The sequence below is a fragment of the Charadrius vociferus genome, unplaced genomic scaffold (assembly GCF_000708025.1).
Source record: "Charadrius vociferus isolate BGI_N301 unplaced genomic scaffold, ASM70802v2 scaffold125, whole genome shotgun sequence".
Taxonomy (NCBI): domain Eukaryota; kingdom Metazoa; phylum Chordata; class Aves; order Charadriiformes; family Charadriidae; genus Charadrius; species Charadrius vociferus.
Window position 1 is genome coordinate 801,237 of NW_009649036.1, and position 14,496 is coordinate 815,732.

Below are 14,496 nucleotides of genomic sequence, written 5' to 3' on the forward strand. Positions count from 1 at the left end.
GAACTTGTTGGCCACAAACCCTGGGAGGAACTAGGTAACAGTGTTGCCTAGAAGGAACAGAGAGTGCTTGCTCTGTTGAGAGATACAGACAGTAAATTGTGTTGAAAAAAGATGTGCTAAGGTCCTTGTAGTTTAGGCAAGGAAGGTATGTTAGTATTAACCAATGAGTAAATGTCTAGTGCCTAAAATTAGCCAATCAGTAGAAGACATGCTGCCTTTGCTATGGATATAAGGAACCTAAAAATCCTAATAATTCGACATCTTGCTTGCATCAAGCTGTGTCCCGTCTCTTCATCGCGGCACACATATGATACATACCATGAAAGCAGAATTGACTTTTGGTGTGCTTGATCTCAAGAATCACTTTGATTCTTCTTGTACAAACATATGCAAACGTTAGCTGAAATGTGTATCTCCACATAAAGCGGATATCAAGGCTGTGATATGTCACAGAACATATGGACTGACACGCAGCATATGGAATGAATGATGGCTACCTTAAAATTTTTGTAGCTTTCTGTTTTCTCTAAAAAAGGCGCAGCTGCTCTGGCCCATTGAGAGAGTATTTATGTCAAAGGAAATCCAAAAACTTTTGTAGGAAGCCATATCTAAATCAATTGCTGGTGAACCATCCCCCAAATTTGCCTGACAGTGAAAGAGAGTTACTATGGCATCTGCTGAAATAATTGAGGTGAGGCCTCATTTATTAAAATAGTAAATCTATACCACTATTAATCAAGCGTGATACAAACTATCGATCTAATACTTGCTCCCTTAGCTGGTACTCAGAGGTGCTAATTAAGGGAGCTGCTTAACATATCTGTTGTTTGCCTCTGTGTTGAACTATCAGCAAAAGCGATCAGGACTAATAATGAAGGCTGGAGTTAAACTGCAGTTTATTAATTTAAATGGACCCTATGTGATTGTTTATGAATACCCAAGCAAAACAAGGTCAACAACCCTGGATGTGGCTGTTGGAATTTTGAAACATTTTGAAGTACATTAATTGGCCTAGATGAGAACATCTACCTTGTATTTTATTTATTATCCAGCCCCAGAATTTTGAATGGGCCCTCAAATGCCTTGACTTTTCCTGACATTACACTGAACAGGACTTCAAGTAACACAAACAAGTATAACATGGAACCAATTAGCCCACATACGCTGGAAGACTTCAAATGCTACAACAAATGAAAACTTTATCTCTGGAGAAGGAAAACAACAATGAGGATAACTTCAAGTCCATAGTTTAGTTTTCTTATGCACATATTTCCACCAGAAACTTCAAGAAAACATTCTTCCAATTGAGCAGTAAGAATTCTGGATTTTATATGGAAGTTTATATACTAGAGGCTTAGTTACAAGACAGCTCTCAGTTTCCAGAAATACGATCAGGTAATCATTATGGGGGCTGGTGCTGCCTCAGGTAGCTGAATGGATAAGATGGTTTTGCCTGAGTGGCAATACTCCACATCCAGGAATTAACTTAAGCAATAAGGAGAGGGTTGGCTTTGATTTCTTGGCTCTTTTTTTTTTTTTTTAAATAAAGAAAAATAAAACAAGGGGATTTAAAAACATGATTTTCCAGATCCCAAAGGCTATACTTGGTTAACCGAGATTTACTTTTTAAATAAATTTCTCTTTTCAAATTGGTGACAGTGATCTGGAGTGAGCATTAGCTTACTTTGGCATTTTACTTCTGGAATCAACCTTGGAGTCAAATGCACCAGCTGTTAAAGATGCCTTTGTGTCAAGGGAGAAAATCTGAATTTATATATCGAAAGGTAGGTTGGCACTGCCTTTTCCCTTACCCTCAGACTTTGGTTTTCTGGAGTCAGCAGAACTCACAGCTTGAAAAGAAGCAAGCCAAGAAGAACTTATTTAACAGCAGGAAAACAATCATCATAACTCATCATGTATCTGCACCAGGTTCCTGGTTTTGGCCTGGTGAATGAAATTCTGAGAGGAACTTTCATGAAGGACATCTGCAGCAGGGAAGGCACTTAGTTCACAGATAATTTTAAAGGTGTATTCTTTGTCGCTGCTCATTTCTGATACAGTTCCCTATATTTGTGACAACTACAGGGGCAGGCTTTTCTGGCCTGAAAAAGACTTCATCTGAAGAGACCGCAGCTCACTCTCCCCCTAATGTGTGAAAGGAAACGGACAGCACTTCAACATGGGCATCCATCCCTGAAGCAGAAGAACAATTACTTAACAGCATTGCTTCGTGCTTTCTCATGAATCCAGTTAAGAAAAAATTTCAAAGAAATGCTGCCAAGAAATGTGAAAAAACTACTGTCAAGTTTTATCTTTGGCCTTTGTTAATGTGTAACCAATGAGTGCAGTCTTGACATGCACTGCGCTTTCACCAGGCCGGTGACCCACCCAAAAGGGAACCGTCACGAAAAGCTGAGTATTGGAGGAACTCCACCACTATCTCTTCAACCCCAGAACAAAAGGCAAGATATTAATCAATAGCAAGACAGATTGTCAGCATCAAAAAAAACAGTTTCCTGAGCAACTGGCATGCAAACCAAGCAGCTGCCACCTTAACACGGTCACCTGACTATAGTGCAGGTAGGATCAGAGGGGTATGAGACACACATGAGGTTTCAAGAGAAAAAACTGATGGATTCTTCCAGAACTGGAAAGAACAAGAACTATTTTAGACAACAGTAAAATAGGCACCCATGGTCACATCTGATCCAACACCCACTAACACTGAATACAAACCAGACCTCTTTCTTTGACATAATATTGGATTAAGTCAACCAGTTTAATGAGGGGAAGTGAATATGAGGATTTAGAGCACAGCAAGGAAGAACTAGGGGTGACACAACACTCCTGACATTAGGAGGGTAATTTATCTTACCCTATGTGGTTAAATGGCTTTGAGAGGTCAGGTGCATGTTCTCTCCATTAACTGTCAGTGTCCTGCAAGGTGACAAGCTCAGGTCTACCTTTGGGATGCCTAAAGGAAAGTGGGAAGCATCTCACCTCACATACTCACTAACTGACCCCTTATCCTAAGGAAAGGGAAAGACAAGAGAAGTTCACAACATTACTCACACTCTCAGGGAACAGTAGGTTCTTTGTTATTCCCTGTGACGCGACTTATTGGAGCTATCTGAACTGCCCTCTGCTCATTTGAAGCTTAGAAGAGTACCACAGTTCTATTTGTCCTCTCTCGGCTTTCTCAGTAAACACATCCCATTTACTACAATAAACATATTTTCAAATTGTACTGAAATTTCATACAAATCATCCCCCAAAACATAAAGGATCTTTAAGAATAAGGGAAGGGAGAGTGCCAAGGCGCTATTCTTGCTCAAGAATTTGGGGCATGCATTTCCATAAGCTGTGTTACTGCCAAGGCTACAGCTCTCCAGATCCTCAGGGTGTGTGCATGTACTACAGCTGAGAACAGAATTACGCTTAAAAATCTGAAAAACAAACAAGCTTGTGAGAATTCAAACACAGTGGGCAAGCTGTAGCTTTCTTTTATTGTTGTTATTCAATTCAACTCTGCTTGATTAATTTTATGGAACCAAAATACACCAAGAAGGAAGAAGGAGGAATATATTTCCATATAAAATGGGCAAAACTTTATGAAATTAAAGTTACAGAGCTTAAAATATTCCTTGGAGGTATAAATTCCTTGGAGGTATAAATTCATTTATATTTATTTTTGAGAAATCATTATGCCGGACAGTAAAAAGATAATAAACATTTTGGAGGAATGAAAGCAAACACACCTTTTAAAAAAAAAATAAAACATGGTACTCCAAAATAATTTATATGAGCAATTTTTTCATCTTTCTCTGGACTGAAATATTATTAAATTTTACTAAAGATAACACCTGTACTTGTTCCACAAACAAAATCAATTAGCAGTAAAACTACATAGAAATATCATATTGGGACATACCATATTAGTATAGTGGAAAAATTGAGTCAAACCCCTCTGGTGTGGGATGGACATTATCTGTACCAAGTTCAACAACACACTAGGGAGTACTTCAGGAGTTTATTAGAAGGACAGGGTATTTTGAAGAAATACAGTCTCTTCAATACAGTAAAAAGAACTGTTTATGTTAGAAATTCTTTTAAAATTAGTTAAGGAGTTGTGTTTTCATTTTTGCGTTATTTTCTCACTGAAAATAATAGCTAGGGATTAAAATACAAGTATGTATTCCACAGTTCTGTTCTGTCTCTCAAAATGTGTATATTTATAGCTGTAGACAAGAAGATAACACATCAGTGCAACTAGGGACCACAACTGAGGACTGAATTACCCTTAAAACCAGCCAGTCTTCTCAGAAGTCAGGTCTAAACTACCAATTACTACCTCTATGCCTGGTCAATAAGGTTACTCACCTTTTCTCATGTCACCGTCAGAGACCATCATATGTGTTTAATCTCCCTGTCACCTAACATTATACGGGCAGGGAGAAACACACGCTGTGCATCGGAGACGAGACTGAATCAACACTGCATCCATGAGGCTGGTAACATCCAAACCACGGTCCTGCTCCAAAAGAAAGCAAAGCAGCTCTCTGCACTGCGCCTCACAGCCAAGGGGGAGAAAGCTAACCTGCTTTTAGGCTGATGGTGGCCTTCTGAACACTGACTTTTTGAGGAAACTGAAAGGGTCTGTGTGATTTCAACAGCCCTCGGAGCTTGTTTTAGGAATGCTGCTGTGTCACCTGACACAGCATGGGCAGCTGCGCCGTGCTGCAGCATCAGCATGAGATTCCCCATTGCTGGTCCCAGCAAGAGCTTTTCCATCTGATTTTGGACTCCCAGAAGTTCAGGCACTGTGCTATCAAGACCTGCACCCAACGCATTCCTAACACGGTCTTAATGCCCCTCTGGTCCTACTCATGATAAAGGAACAGAGCAAGGATTAGGCCTATTCCTGGTCTTTCTTTGTCTAGGAGAGGGGAGGTGAAAACAAGAGACACCAAACTCTTCTTAAAAAGGTACCATCTAGTCAGCTAGTCAATTAAACTAATGTCAGCATCGCTATAATAGTTTGTTGGGGTTTTTTTAATAGGAAAGATGATAGATGAACAAAGATCAATAAAAAGTACACCCTATAAGGCAAGTTTAGTCAGGGCCACATATCTTATTTCTACTCTTCAAATACAGAGCATAAATCTACGGTTTGCAAACATGCAGATCTTTCCGCCACCCAAGCTGGCTTATAAGGCACGCAGTCAAGGTAATACTACTTACTGACAGGAGTCTGTGCAGAGATTTAGAAGAAACAGGAATATAACTACATATCCCTGTTAGAAGAATGCTTCCTTATAAGTAATATCTATGTATGCACGTGTGTATACATGGCAAATATTTAGCTCACCTACTTTTTTTCCATGGTGCATGAGTAAGAAATGCAGCATGCAGTCTGCTGCAGCTCAGCATTAACAAAGGAAAGTCAAGTTTTTACAGCACAAAATCTTGTGAAAGACTGCACAGTGCTCCAGTGCAGTTACCTCCAAAAAAAGCAGCAGGATCCAGTATCAGCATAAAACTGCTTTGGAAAGCAAGCGGGGAATGTGTTACTCATCTAATCTCTGGGTGGTTTTTAGGCAGATAAAACTTGGCCAGACGATGTAGGTCGGGCCTTCAGTCAAGACCTTGCCTTTATGCTTCATGAACAAGGCATCCTAGAGCACTGGCTTGGTACTGACTCAGAAGAAAAACACTCACCCACAAGAATCGGCTTAAGAAACAGCTTTTTTCAGTGTCTAGATTTTCCGGGACGTTTAGCCGCATCTGACTGCATTCAGCGCATGGAAAAAGAAGGCGACGCTGTACTGATTCTGTGTAACTGCACTCTACTTCTCCGAGGTACCAAAACCAAAAAAAAATGGGAACAGACTGTTACACTACTGAACATTTAGCAGTTCTTCTAATGGTCTAGATATTCCAGAATACTCTGCAATATTGTACTAGCCAGGGAGGACACAAATCACGGTCTGCTGAAGTCTGAAGTGATGACCTATTTGTAGTCCTTTACTGTTGCCAATGGGAAGAGGCCAGAAGGCAAGAACAAAGGACAGTGCAAAAAGCAAAGGGATACTCCTTCTCTCCCCATGATGCCTCCTTCCCTACTACGTCTCTGGACTCTTAAGTAAGGGATAATCACTAGTTTATGTCATATATTCAGCCTAGCACTGGCAGCAGGAACAGAGTGGTAGGGCACACAACTGTGTTTTACTGCAGTGATGCTGGAACATCACTGAGCCATAATTTCTATGTGACACTGTGCCTGAATCTCAAACATCTCTGGTGACCGTTTGTACTGAAATGTACCTCAGTACCGCCGATTCTTGCAAGCCCCTGTTTGAATATGGCTATAAATATGCTAGCAAACAGAAAAGCCAGTAATATCAAGAATTCTTTTCACGCTGCCTTTGACATCACAGTGTTTTACTGATGCAATATTCCCAGGTACCTCAAGAATCAAAAAGTTTGAAATGTCCCACTACTTTTCTCTCATTTGACTTTGACTACCAACATACTGGATGTCCTGATTTCAAATTGGGGACAATTCCATTGCTTCAATTCATAAAGAAGGCATTATTTAAACAGCGCTGTATGTGTTAGTTATTAACTCTGATCACAGTAAAACACAAAATGTTGTATATATTCCAAAAATGCTCGATGGAACTCTGATTTTCCATTCTGTATGAAAAGCATCATGCAGAAAAAGAGTCTGCTCTAACAGGTTACAAGAAAGGAAGATATTGGAAAAATGATATAACAGTACAAGTCAGGGCAAAAAAAAAATTCCTGAAGCTTGAAGGTGCCTTCCATCACAAATTAAATACAGCACAGGGGTCAGTCATGAAAAAAGGAGAGGCGGGGCATCAGGGAGAAACAAAAGAAAAAACCCTTATTCATTAGAGAAAGAGGAAAGAGATTATTCATCTCCAAAGTGTTAAATTGAACTTGCTGCAAAATTGATCAGACCTCTCCAGACTCGGAAATACCCTACAGCAATTATTGATCAAGAGCAGTGAATGTGCTAGAGACCATGTTTATGTGCCATACAAACTAAAAAAAAAAAAAAAAGAAAAGAAAGGAAGGGGAAAAGAACTAAAGTGTGTTTAAAACATATTTAACTTTGAAACACACTCAACTGCTGAGTTAATGATTGCATGAGTTATTGCAGCTATGTGTATGAGGATAGATTACCTTCAGGAAAACATACCTGGCTAGATTGAATGCATCATCGATCAAGCCTGCTCGATTACTGACAGAGATAACCTGTAAGGGGCAAGCAGAAAAATGGAACCATTTAGGGTGATGAAACAGTGAAGGTTCACCTATCAAAGCAGATTTTAGGGATGAGAAGAGGAGCTTACCTCATGGTTCCTTGTTAGCTGATTAATTAGCAGCCTCCAATTCCTAATATCATAATTAACTCTGAAGTAGCCGGTCTGGTTGATATTCCCCAGCAACCAACTTGCCTCTTCCAAAGCAGCAATTCTATGATGTTCTGGAAACAAAGAACAAGATAGGAAGGAGACTTGGTTTTAAATTTAAAAATTCTAAAGATGGATCTTTAAAATTATCTCCTTCTTCAAATATCTACAAAAGCAGTAAAACTAATTCAAAGACTAACAAAAACATTGTGTTTGATTAATCGTTTCCTTTATCTGTTCTGATGTAGAGAGATACCAGCTGACATTCCTATGGGGACCTTTTACCCACACTTTTACCACCTTTTACCACCCTTTTACTCCAAGGGTGGGGTTTTTTTCTGGCAAACAGTATTTATATATGGTGCCCATTTTAAGTCTGGTACCCTGATTCTGGCCATGCTACAGCCATAACTCCAATAATTCAATGGATATTCTATAAAGAGAAGATTAAACCTGTGATTAAAAAAAAATAAAATATTCTTAAGTGTTCCTGCATGTAGTCGATGAAGCTTTTATATTGGATTTTAAATTAAAGTATTTCCAGTTATATGGCTTCTGGCTACTAACCACTGAGAGGTGCCTCTTTAGAGCTAGACCAATCAACCTTACACCAACTAACCTGTTCTTCCTCTTTCCCCTCTTTTTAAGTAATCACTTTAGGGCTGAAATTCTACACTTATTCCAGTATTTGTACCATCAGGCAGTCCACAACTACTTGCAGGACTTGGGATTTTAACAACAAAAATGCCCCGAACTCACAACAGACACTTCTTTCACTATGGAAAGAATCACCATGGAATGAAGCCTCAGGCTTCAATGTCTCTTGCAGAAGCCTTCAATCTAGTAAATTACTTTGACAAAACTGATCATGAACCAGAACTCAATAAAATTTCAGCAACATTTTTTTCTACTATAATAAAATTAGTTTGTACACTGTTGACAAAAAGAACAGTATGCTCATGCATTTTTAAAAATAAAAAAGAAATACATAAAATTTGTTTTAAACATAATTCCATCAGGGAATTGTTTGGTGTGCTTGAATTCCCTGAAAGTAACGAATGGGAAAAAAAAGTTACCAATACAGTCTTAACAATTCACATGTACTATCCAGTACCAGACTTACTGAAGAAATTTATTTGCTTCAGCCTTTCTTCTAAAAAAGTAATTTCTGAGGAAATAAAAGATGACTAGGACTACAGATAAAAGTTAGGCTACTCCCTTGACTAAGTATCTCTAGCAAGCACATAAATAACTATCATTTCAAGGGGCAAAAATTACAAAGAGCAGCAAGATCCCAATCCTAAAACCACCTAATTATATGTTTAACTTTAAATTCATGGAGTTGCATTATGCACACGAATTCAGATAAAAAGCTGCAGGATTAAAAAAGAAAGTCCTCTTCTCACCTAGGCAGATCTGACATCATTAAAATCTCTTTAAAATACACTTAGAAATATTATAGAATAACTCAGTTGTTGCCTATTCAATTGTTATTGCTCTTTTAGAGTTTGTCTAACTGACTCGCACCAGTTCAACTTAATTATTCTATATAAACAATTGACAAAAACAAATACAGACTCCTGGTTTTAGTTAAAATATTGATTACATCCATTTAGTTATCTGCGATAAAGCACTAAGCAGACACATCCTTTAGGAGCCATTGTATCCTGCAGAAATGGGACTAAGTGAGAAAACCAGAATTAAGTCCTACAACTCTGTGGGTTTCCCAGGCGTTCATACTGTCAAAGCATTTAAACTGCTTTTGCCGCGCAATCTGATTTGGAACAAGGTTTTAACACCGGGTGCCCTTCCTTCCACAGGGGTCTGTTAAACACCGAGCTGTGTAGCTCAGTCCTAAGCAAAGTCTCTTAGACTGCCATACTGAAGTTGCTCCTCTGTTTAAATCCTTTTTTCACTGGACCTGAAGTCAGAATCACCCAGTTGCTCCAGCCGACTTACGGAAGAGTTGAATCCTGGTTCCTGTGTAAATCACTGAATCTTATACAAAGAAAAACATTACTGTAGAAATACTGTAAAAGATCACACCAATTTACAGCATAGTGATAAAGGCACTTTCTTAGAACAGATTTGGATAAAATATCTGCTGCGAAACAGGGAGAGGAGGAGTTTGAATCTGGATCTGCCCCATCCTATTTAGCTTACCCAGTGTGGTGCTGTGAATAAAGCCTGTCACCCCTACATAGCTATGTTCTTTGTCAACCCAGTGGGTTTCTTAAGAGCAACAGCAAAAATACTCACTGCTCTAACTAGGAGAGACTGATGACTGAAACAATGACTTTTAGAAATTCCCTGGGTCTTCAGGGGTGTGCTGCGGTGTGGGGTCAGGAGCAGGCTGCTCATGTCTGGCACAGATTCCTACCATGTTAACCCAACACTGTTTCCTGCCCATGATTTTCTGTTGCAAACTAACCTTTAAATCACTGAAAGCAGTTACTTAACTCGTTAATCCTTGCACCTCTATGACAGCTAAAAACATATCAAATAGGCTATGAGCACACATTGATCAATATCTGGGAAAATAAATACATTAAATGGAAATTTTCAAAATCAGTTGTAACAAAAGAAGTACATACATTTTTTCTTGTTTGAGTATTTTTATTAAATTTTGATCTCTGAAGTGAGGAAATTACTTATGCTTTAATACAGTACTGAATGATACTTGCCAGTCAAATATGACAAGTTCAAAATAACCTATTTCACAAGTGACAGCCGTGCAACCCCTCCAACACATATTGCTTTAATGGAGAACAGTACCTTTTCAAAGCTCGATGGCATTATTGCTGTTTTGGTCAGTTTAAATCCAACCATAACCCCTTGCTATTATTTTTCGATAAGACCACTCATGTGTTGACCTTTTCCTGAAATATAGGACATGAATCCTTCACACCTTTCCAGGTCATATAAGCAGGCAGTTATTTTAAGGGACTGCCTGATGCATGTGCTTCACATAGTTCTATATAATTTCCTGGAAATTGATGTTTGAGTCTGTCAATTCTCACGCCTTCCCATAAAAGAAATTCTTTCTTTTGGCGATTACAGCACTGAAAATTTCTATACACGTGGGAAATTTCTCCACTTACCACAAACACATTTATTAGTTTCCTGTTAGAAGTATTATAGTTAGAGAAAAGGTAGTCATTCAGTGTTAAACCCTATATTAAACCATTCATGACTTTCTAAACAATGACAAAGATTTCATTTGGGAAGAAATCTATCTTTGATGGTTTTAGTTCACCTCTTAAAATTCAATCTAAAATATATATACATTTGTATTTGAGATTAAAGGGATTTTTTTTTAATCTTCTTCCATCAAAAAGTGTTTTTCCATGGTCATGTTTTGTCTGATGCCTCAGAAAATAACACTGCTCTGAAACTTCAAGTTTTGCCACATACCTATAGGAGACATTTAGGAGGAAATGGTTAAGTTTTATGATGTTTGTTTTGAAGTAAGAAAATCAGTTAGGGTCCGATTCTCATTTTCTGTGCTCTGGAAGTATGAGACAGTCCTCCAGCTGGTGCTAACTGCACATAGCTTGAAGTTCTCAGCTCTCCCAGCTCTCGAGCAATTTCAACTCCATCAAAACCAGCAGGCACGATGGAAGCTTGCTCCTCCGCACGGCAATGTGAGCACCTTGTGAGGCAGGTCTGGGTGAAGGGCACCCCTCTGCAAGACACTACTCCAATGCTGACAAGAGCGAGGGCTAAACAGAGTTCTTACCGTTTCAAGCATTCAGATTCACAGTTGTTATTTTAACTCTTCATTTTATACAACCTCTAGCATACTAGGAAATTGGTTTATGCTGGTAGAATTCCTACTGGGAGAACTGACTCCATTTTCCTGCAAAAATAACTGCACAAGAGTAGCACAATTTCATGCCAACAACAGCAAGTGAAATTTTTCTGACCAAGAAAATGTTCCATGAGGAATTTCATCAGAATCATAATATTTTGTGAAAAGATACTGGCTTTAACTAAATTCTGCAAATCTTTTTGCAAGAACTTTTCATATGGGGAGAAGGCAAACCAGAAGAAAAGGTTCTTTCCCTCTCACTTGCCATGTTGCCACAGCTCCATGTTACAAACACGTTTTGATATAGTGAACAACAAAATAAATGGAGCACATCAATAAAAATAACCATGTTCTGTCTCACATACTCTTTCCTCAGACCATCCTTCCATCCATTAACATCCCTATATGATGGAATTGATACTGTCTAAGGTGATATACAACGTAAGCAGCACTTTTCTGTTAGGATCTTTGCTCAGCTGTTGGGATAAGGGGAGTGATTCTCCCTCACTGTCAAAATCGTGCCAGGATTGCAGGTCTTGTACCCATGGTCCTCACCATGGCTGGCTAAAGTTGTAAAGCAGGACCTATATATTTGTTTTACTTCACGGTGCTTCCCTTCCTCCCACTTTTGAAAGATAAGAGTGGAGTCTGGAAGCAACACAGGCCAAACTCAGCAGCTAAGTCTCAGAAAAAAAAAGAAAGGGTATTTTTCTAATGCTGCACTAATGCTCTATTCCCCAGCGGACAGCCAGCAAACCCCAGCTCAGAAGCAGTTGTATTCTACAAAACACTTCATGGAGGAGAATCAGACCTTTAAGGTAGAGATTATTTCGTAGCAGGTGGCATAATAGAGAAAGTTGGGACTTGCTCTTTGGAAAGCATTTGCCCCATTGAACTTTCTTTCCCACACCTCATGGCAATTCTGTGGAGATACTAAGAGGAGTCTGAATGAGAGTCACTTTACCAGAGGCACGGAGGTTCATCAGAGGAATATTTCCCTGGGACATAACAAATAAGTCAAGGTACAGGAGGTGGGGATGGAAAGGGCAGGGAGGCACTGTAAAGCTGCGTCAGTCAGTGCAGCAGCACTTGCTGAGTTGCATGGAGATGTTTCCTACCTGGAGCCTGAGTGCCAGAACAGTCTCATGCTCAGGGAACAGCAAATATGCCTTTGTCCAAAGCCTTGCTCACCTGTTTGAAATGGATGCTAGCTAAACCTCCTCACTTGAGGTTAAGGTCACTTCTCCTGGATTTGTAGAAACATGACAGGTGAGTCTGTGCTTCCACACTTAGCACTCCTTCAGCCGCAATCGCCAACACCTTCCCGCAAGCCCCGCTACGCAGTCAACTTGTGGGGGAGGGCTGAGTTCAAAGCTGGTCCTTGACTTTTCACCCACTACTGATTTTGGGCTGATCCCAAAACACTGCGGACATTATGTTCATACATCATTACAGCGACCACAAAAGAGGCAACTTATCTAGGAGAAACAGAAAGAAGCCCTGGATCTATGACAGAGCAGAAGTGTGTAACACCAATGATTTCCACAGTGCCGGTGAAATCTCTCATTCCGCAGACCTGAAAGACTGTAGCACAAAGAGCACTGCAGCCATCTTAGTGTGATGTCTCTGACCTCAGCATGGATAGGAAGGCTATGAGATGTCTCCTGTCTTTGTGACTGGTTTAGTTTTGAGAGGTTTAATAGCTGTCACTCACCTGAAGCAGAACAGCCTCATCCATGGCTATGGGGAGTGAACAGGGAAAAAGGTGGTGGGGACATACCTGTGCGGTGCTCTGAGAGCAAAAGAGACGGCTCCATTTCACATGCCAGACAAATTGAGCCAGTAAAAGGTTCACCTGATTGCTGGTATATGAATTGATGAGTAGAAAAATGGCTACATAAATGCTATGGCTCACTGGGTAAGGAGAAGAGAGACTGGTAGAAGCACTCGCAAAATGAAAACCTTCCAAAACTATGACTACATACTTTCCACAAACAGATGTGAAGAGCTACACTGAATATGAAACATCTTCGAGATGATGCACTTTGTCAGGCAAGTTGCCAAGGCTTGACACTGTCCTTTCTACAGGACTTGTTGCAAAGAACAATGAATTACATCTCAAAAAGATGATGCATAGTTGTAATTTCCAGTGTGTCCCTTCACTGTGGTGTTGTGAAGAGTGGGCAGAATGAGCTTTGTTGCCAGCAGTTGGGATGATCTGCAACTATATGAACTAGTCCTGCTCACCATATTGAACAATTAGAGACCTGCATGCCTCACCTTCTTTAGTAGGTAACCAGACATGGCCAGGATAATTAGAGAGCAGCAACACAAGCGCCCTACATCCAGTGGCTCTCACAAGACTGGACAGCAGCCTCTTCCCCCTTGCTCGTGAAAATGCCAATTGGCATCCTATAATACTTTTATGAGGTCACAGACATGGTAGCAAAGAGGATGCAAAAAATCAGTAATTCTCTCTCATGTCCTTCTGAAGAAGGGAGACTCTTCCATCAGCAAATAAGCATCCCTGGTGAACTCTAGTACAAGGGAGGGGGTGTACTCCCCTGAGAAACTATTATTTAAACTACCACAAAAAAGGGATATTTCTTGATGGCAATACATGTAGCTATTTCAGAACTGCCATGGTTTCATTTCTCTCAGATAACACACAGACAAGATTAATTTTATTGAAAAATTTAAGTGATATGCCAAGATATAGTGGTATTCATTAACTTGGACCCTCTTCATTACTGGCAGCTGAAATGATGTATGTTATCAGTGTTACACGACAAACAACAGACAGCTGTTCACCATCTCCTATCCACCCTTCAAGTTACACTGGAAGCTTCTTTAGCACAGCAGTTTAGTCAACAAGAAGGAAATGCCCGCTCCTTCCTAAAGAGGGCAGGGAAACCATCCTCATGAACAGCATTGCCTCCAGATTTGATTTGAGTATCCGCATTCAATTACACTCACTTGAAGAACAATTTGACCTTTCCCAATCTTCCAAATACTTCCTCTGGAGTAGTTTGTTTCACCTCCAGCTTGCAGAGTTGTTCCCAGACTACTGGCTGGGATAACACTGACACTGTGTCCTCTGCGCAACAGAAAGTCTTCAGGATTCTTCCCATCCACAAGAATCAAACCTGGAAACCATCCCTTCTAGTCTCAGAACCCCTCCCACATCTCCATGGAACAAACATACCAGTTGCAGAAAATCTCCAGGAGTATCACAAATCATCTGTA

The 14,496-nt window shown here is 39.9% G+C and overlaps 1 protein-coding gene across 1 annotated transcript in view; it reads right to left on the reverse strand.

Moving 5' to 3' along the window:
• Nucleotides 1-14,496, reverse strand: part of TRHDE (thyrotropin-releasing hormone degrading enzyme) — a 214,268-nt gene that overhangs the window by 37,793 nt on the left and 161,979 nt on the right. Inside the window, exons 10-11 of the mRNA XM_009887778.1 lie at nt 7,380-7,513; nt 7,226-7,281 (exon numbers count right to left, since the gene is read on the reverse strand). Coding sequence (XP_009886080.1) covers nt 7,226-7,281; nt 7,380-7,513 — 190 coding nt within the window. The remainder of the gene's footprint in view (nt 1-7,225; nt 7,282-7,379; nt 7,514-14,496) is intronic.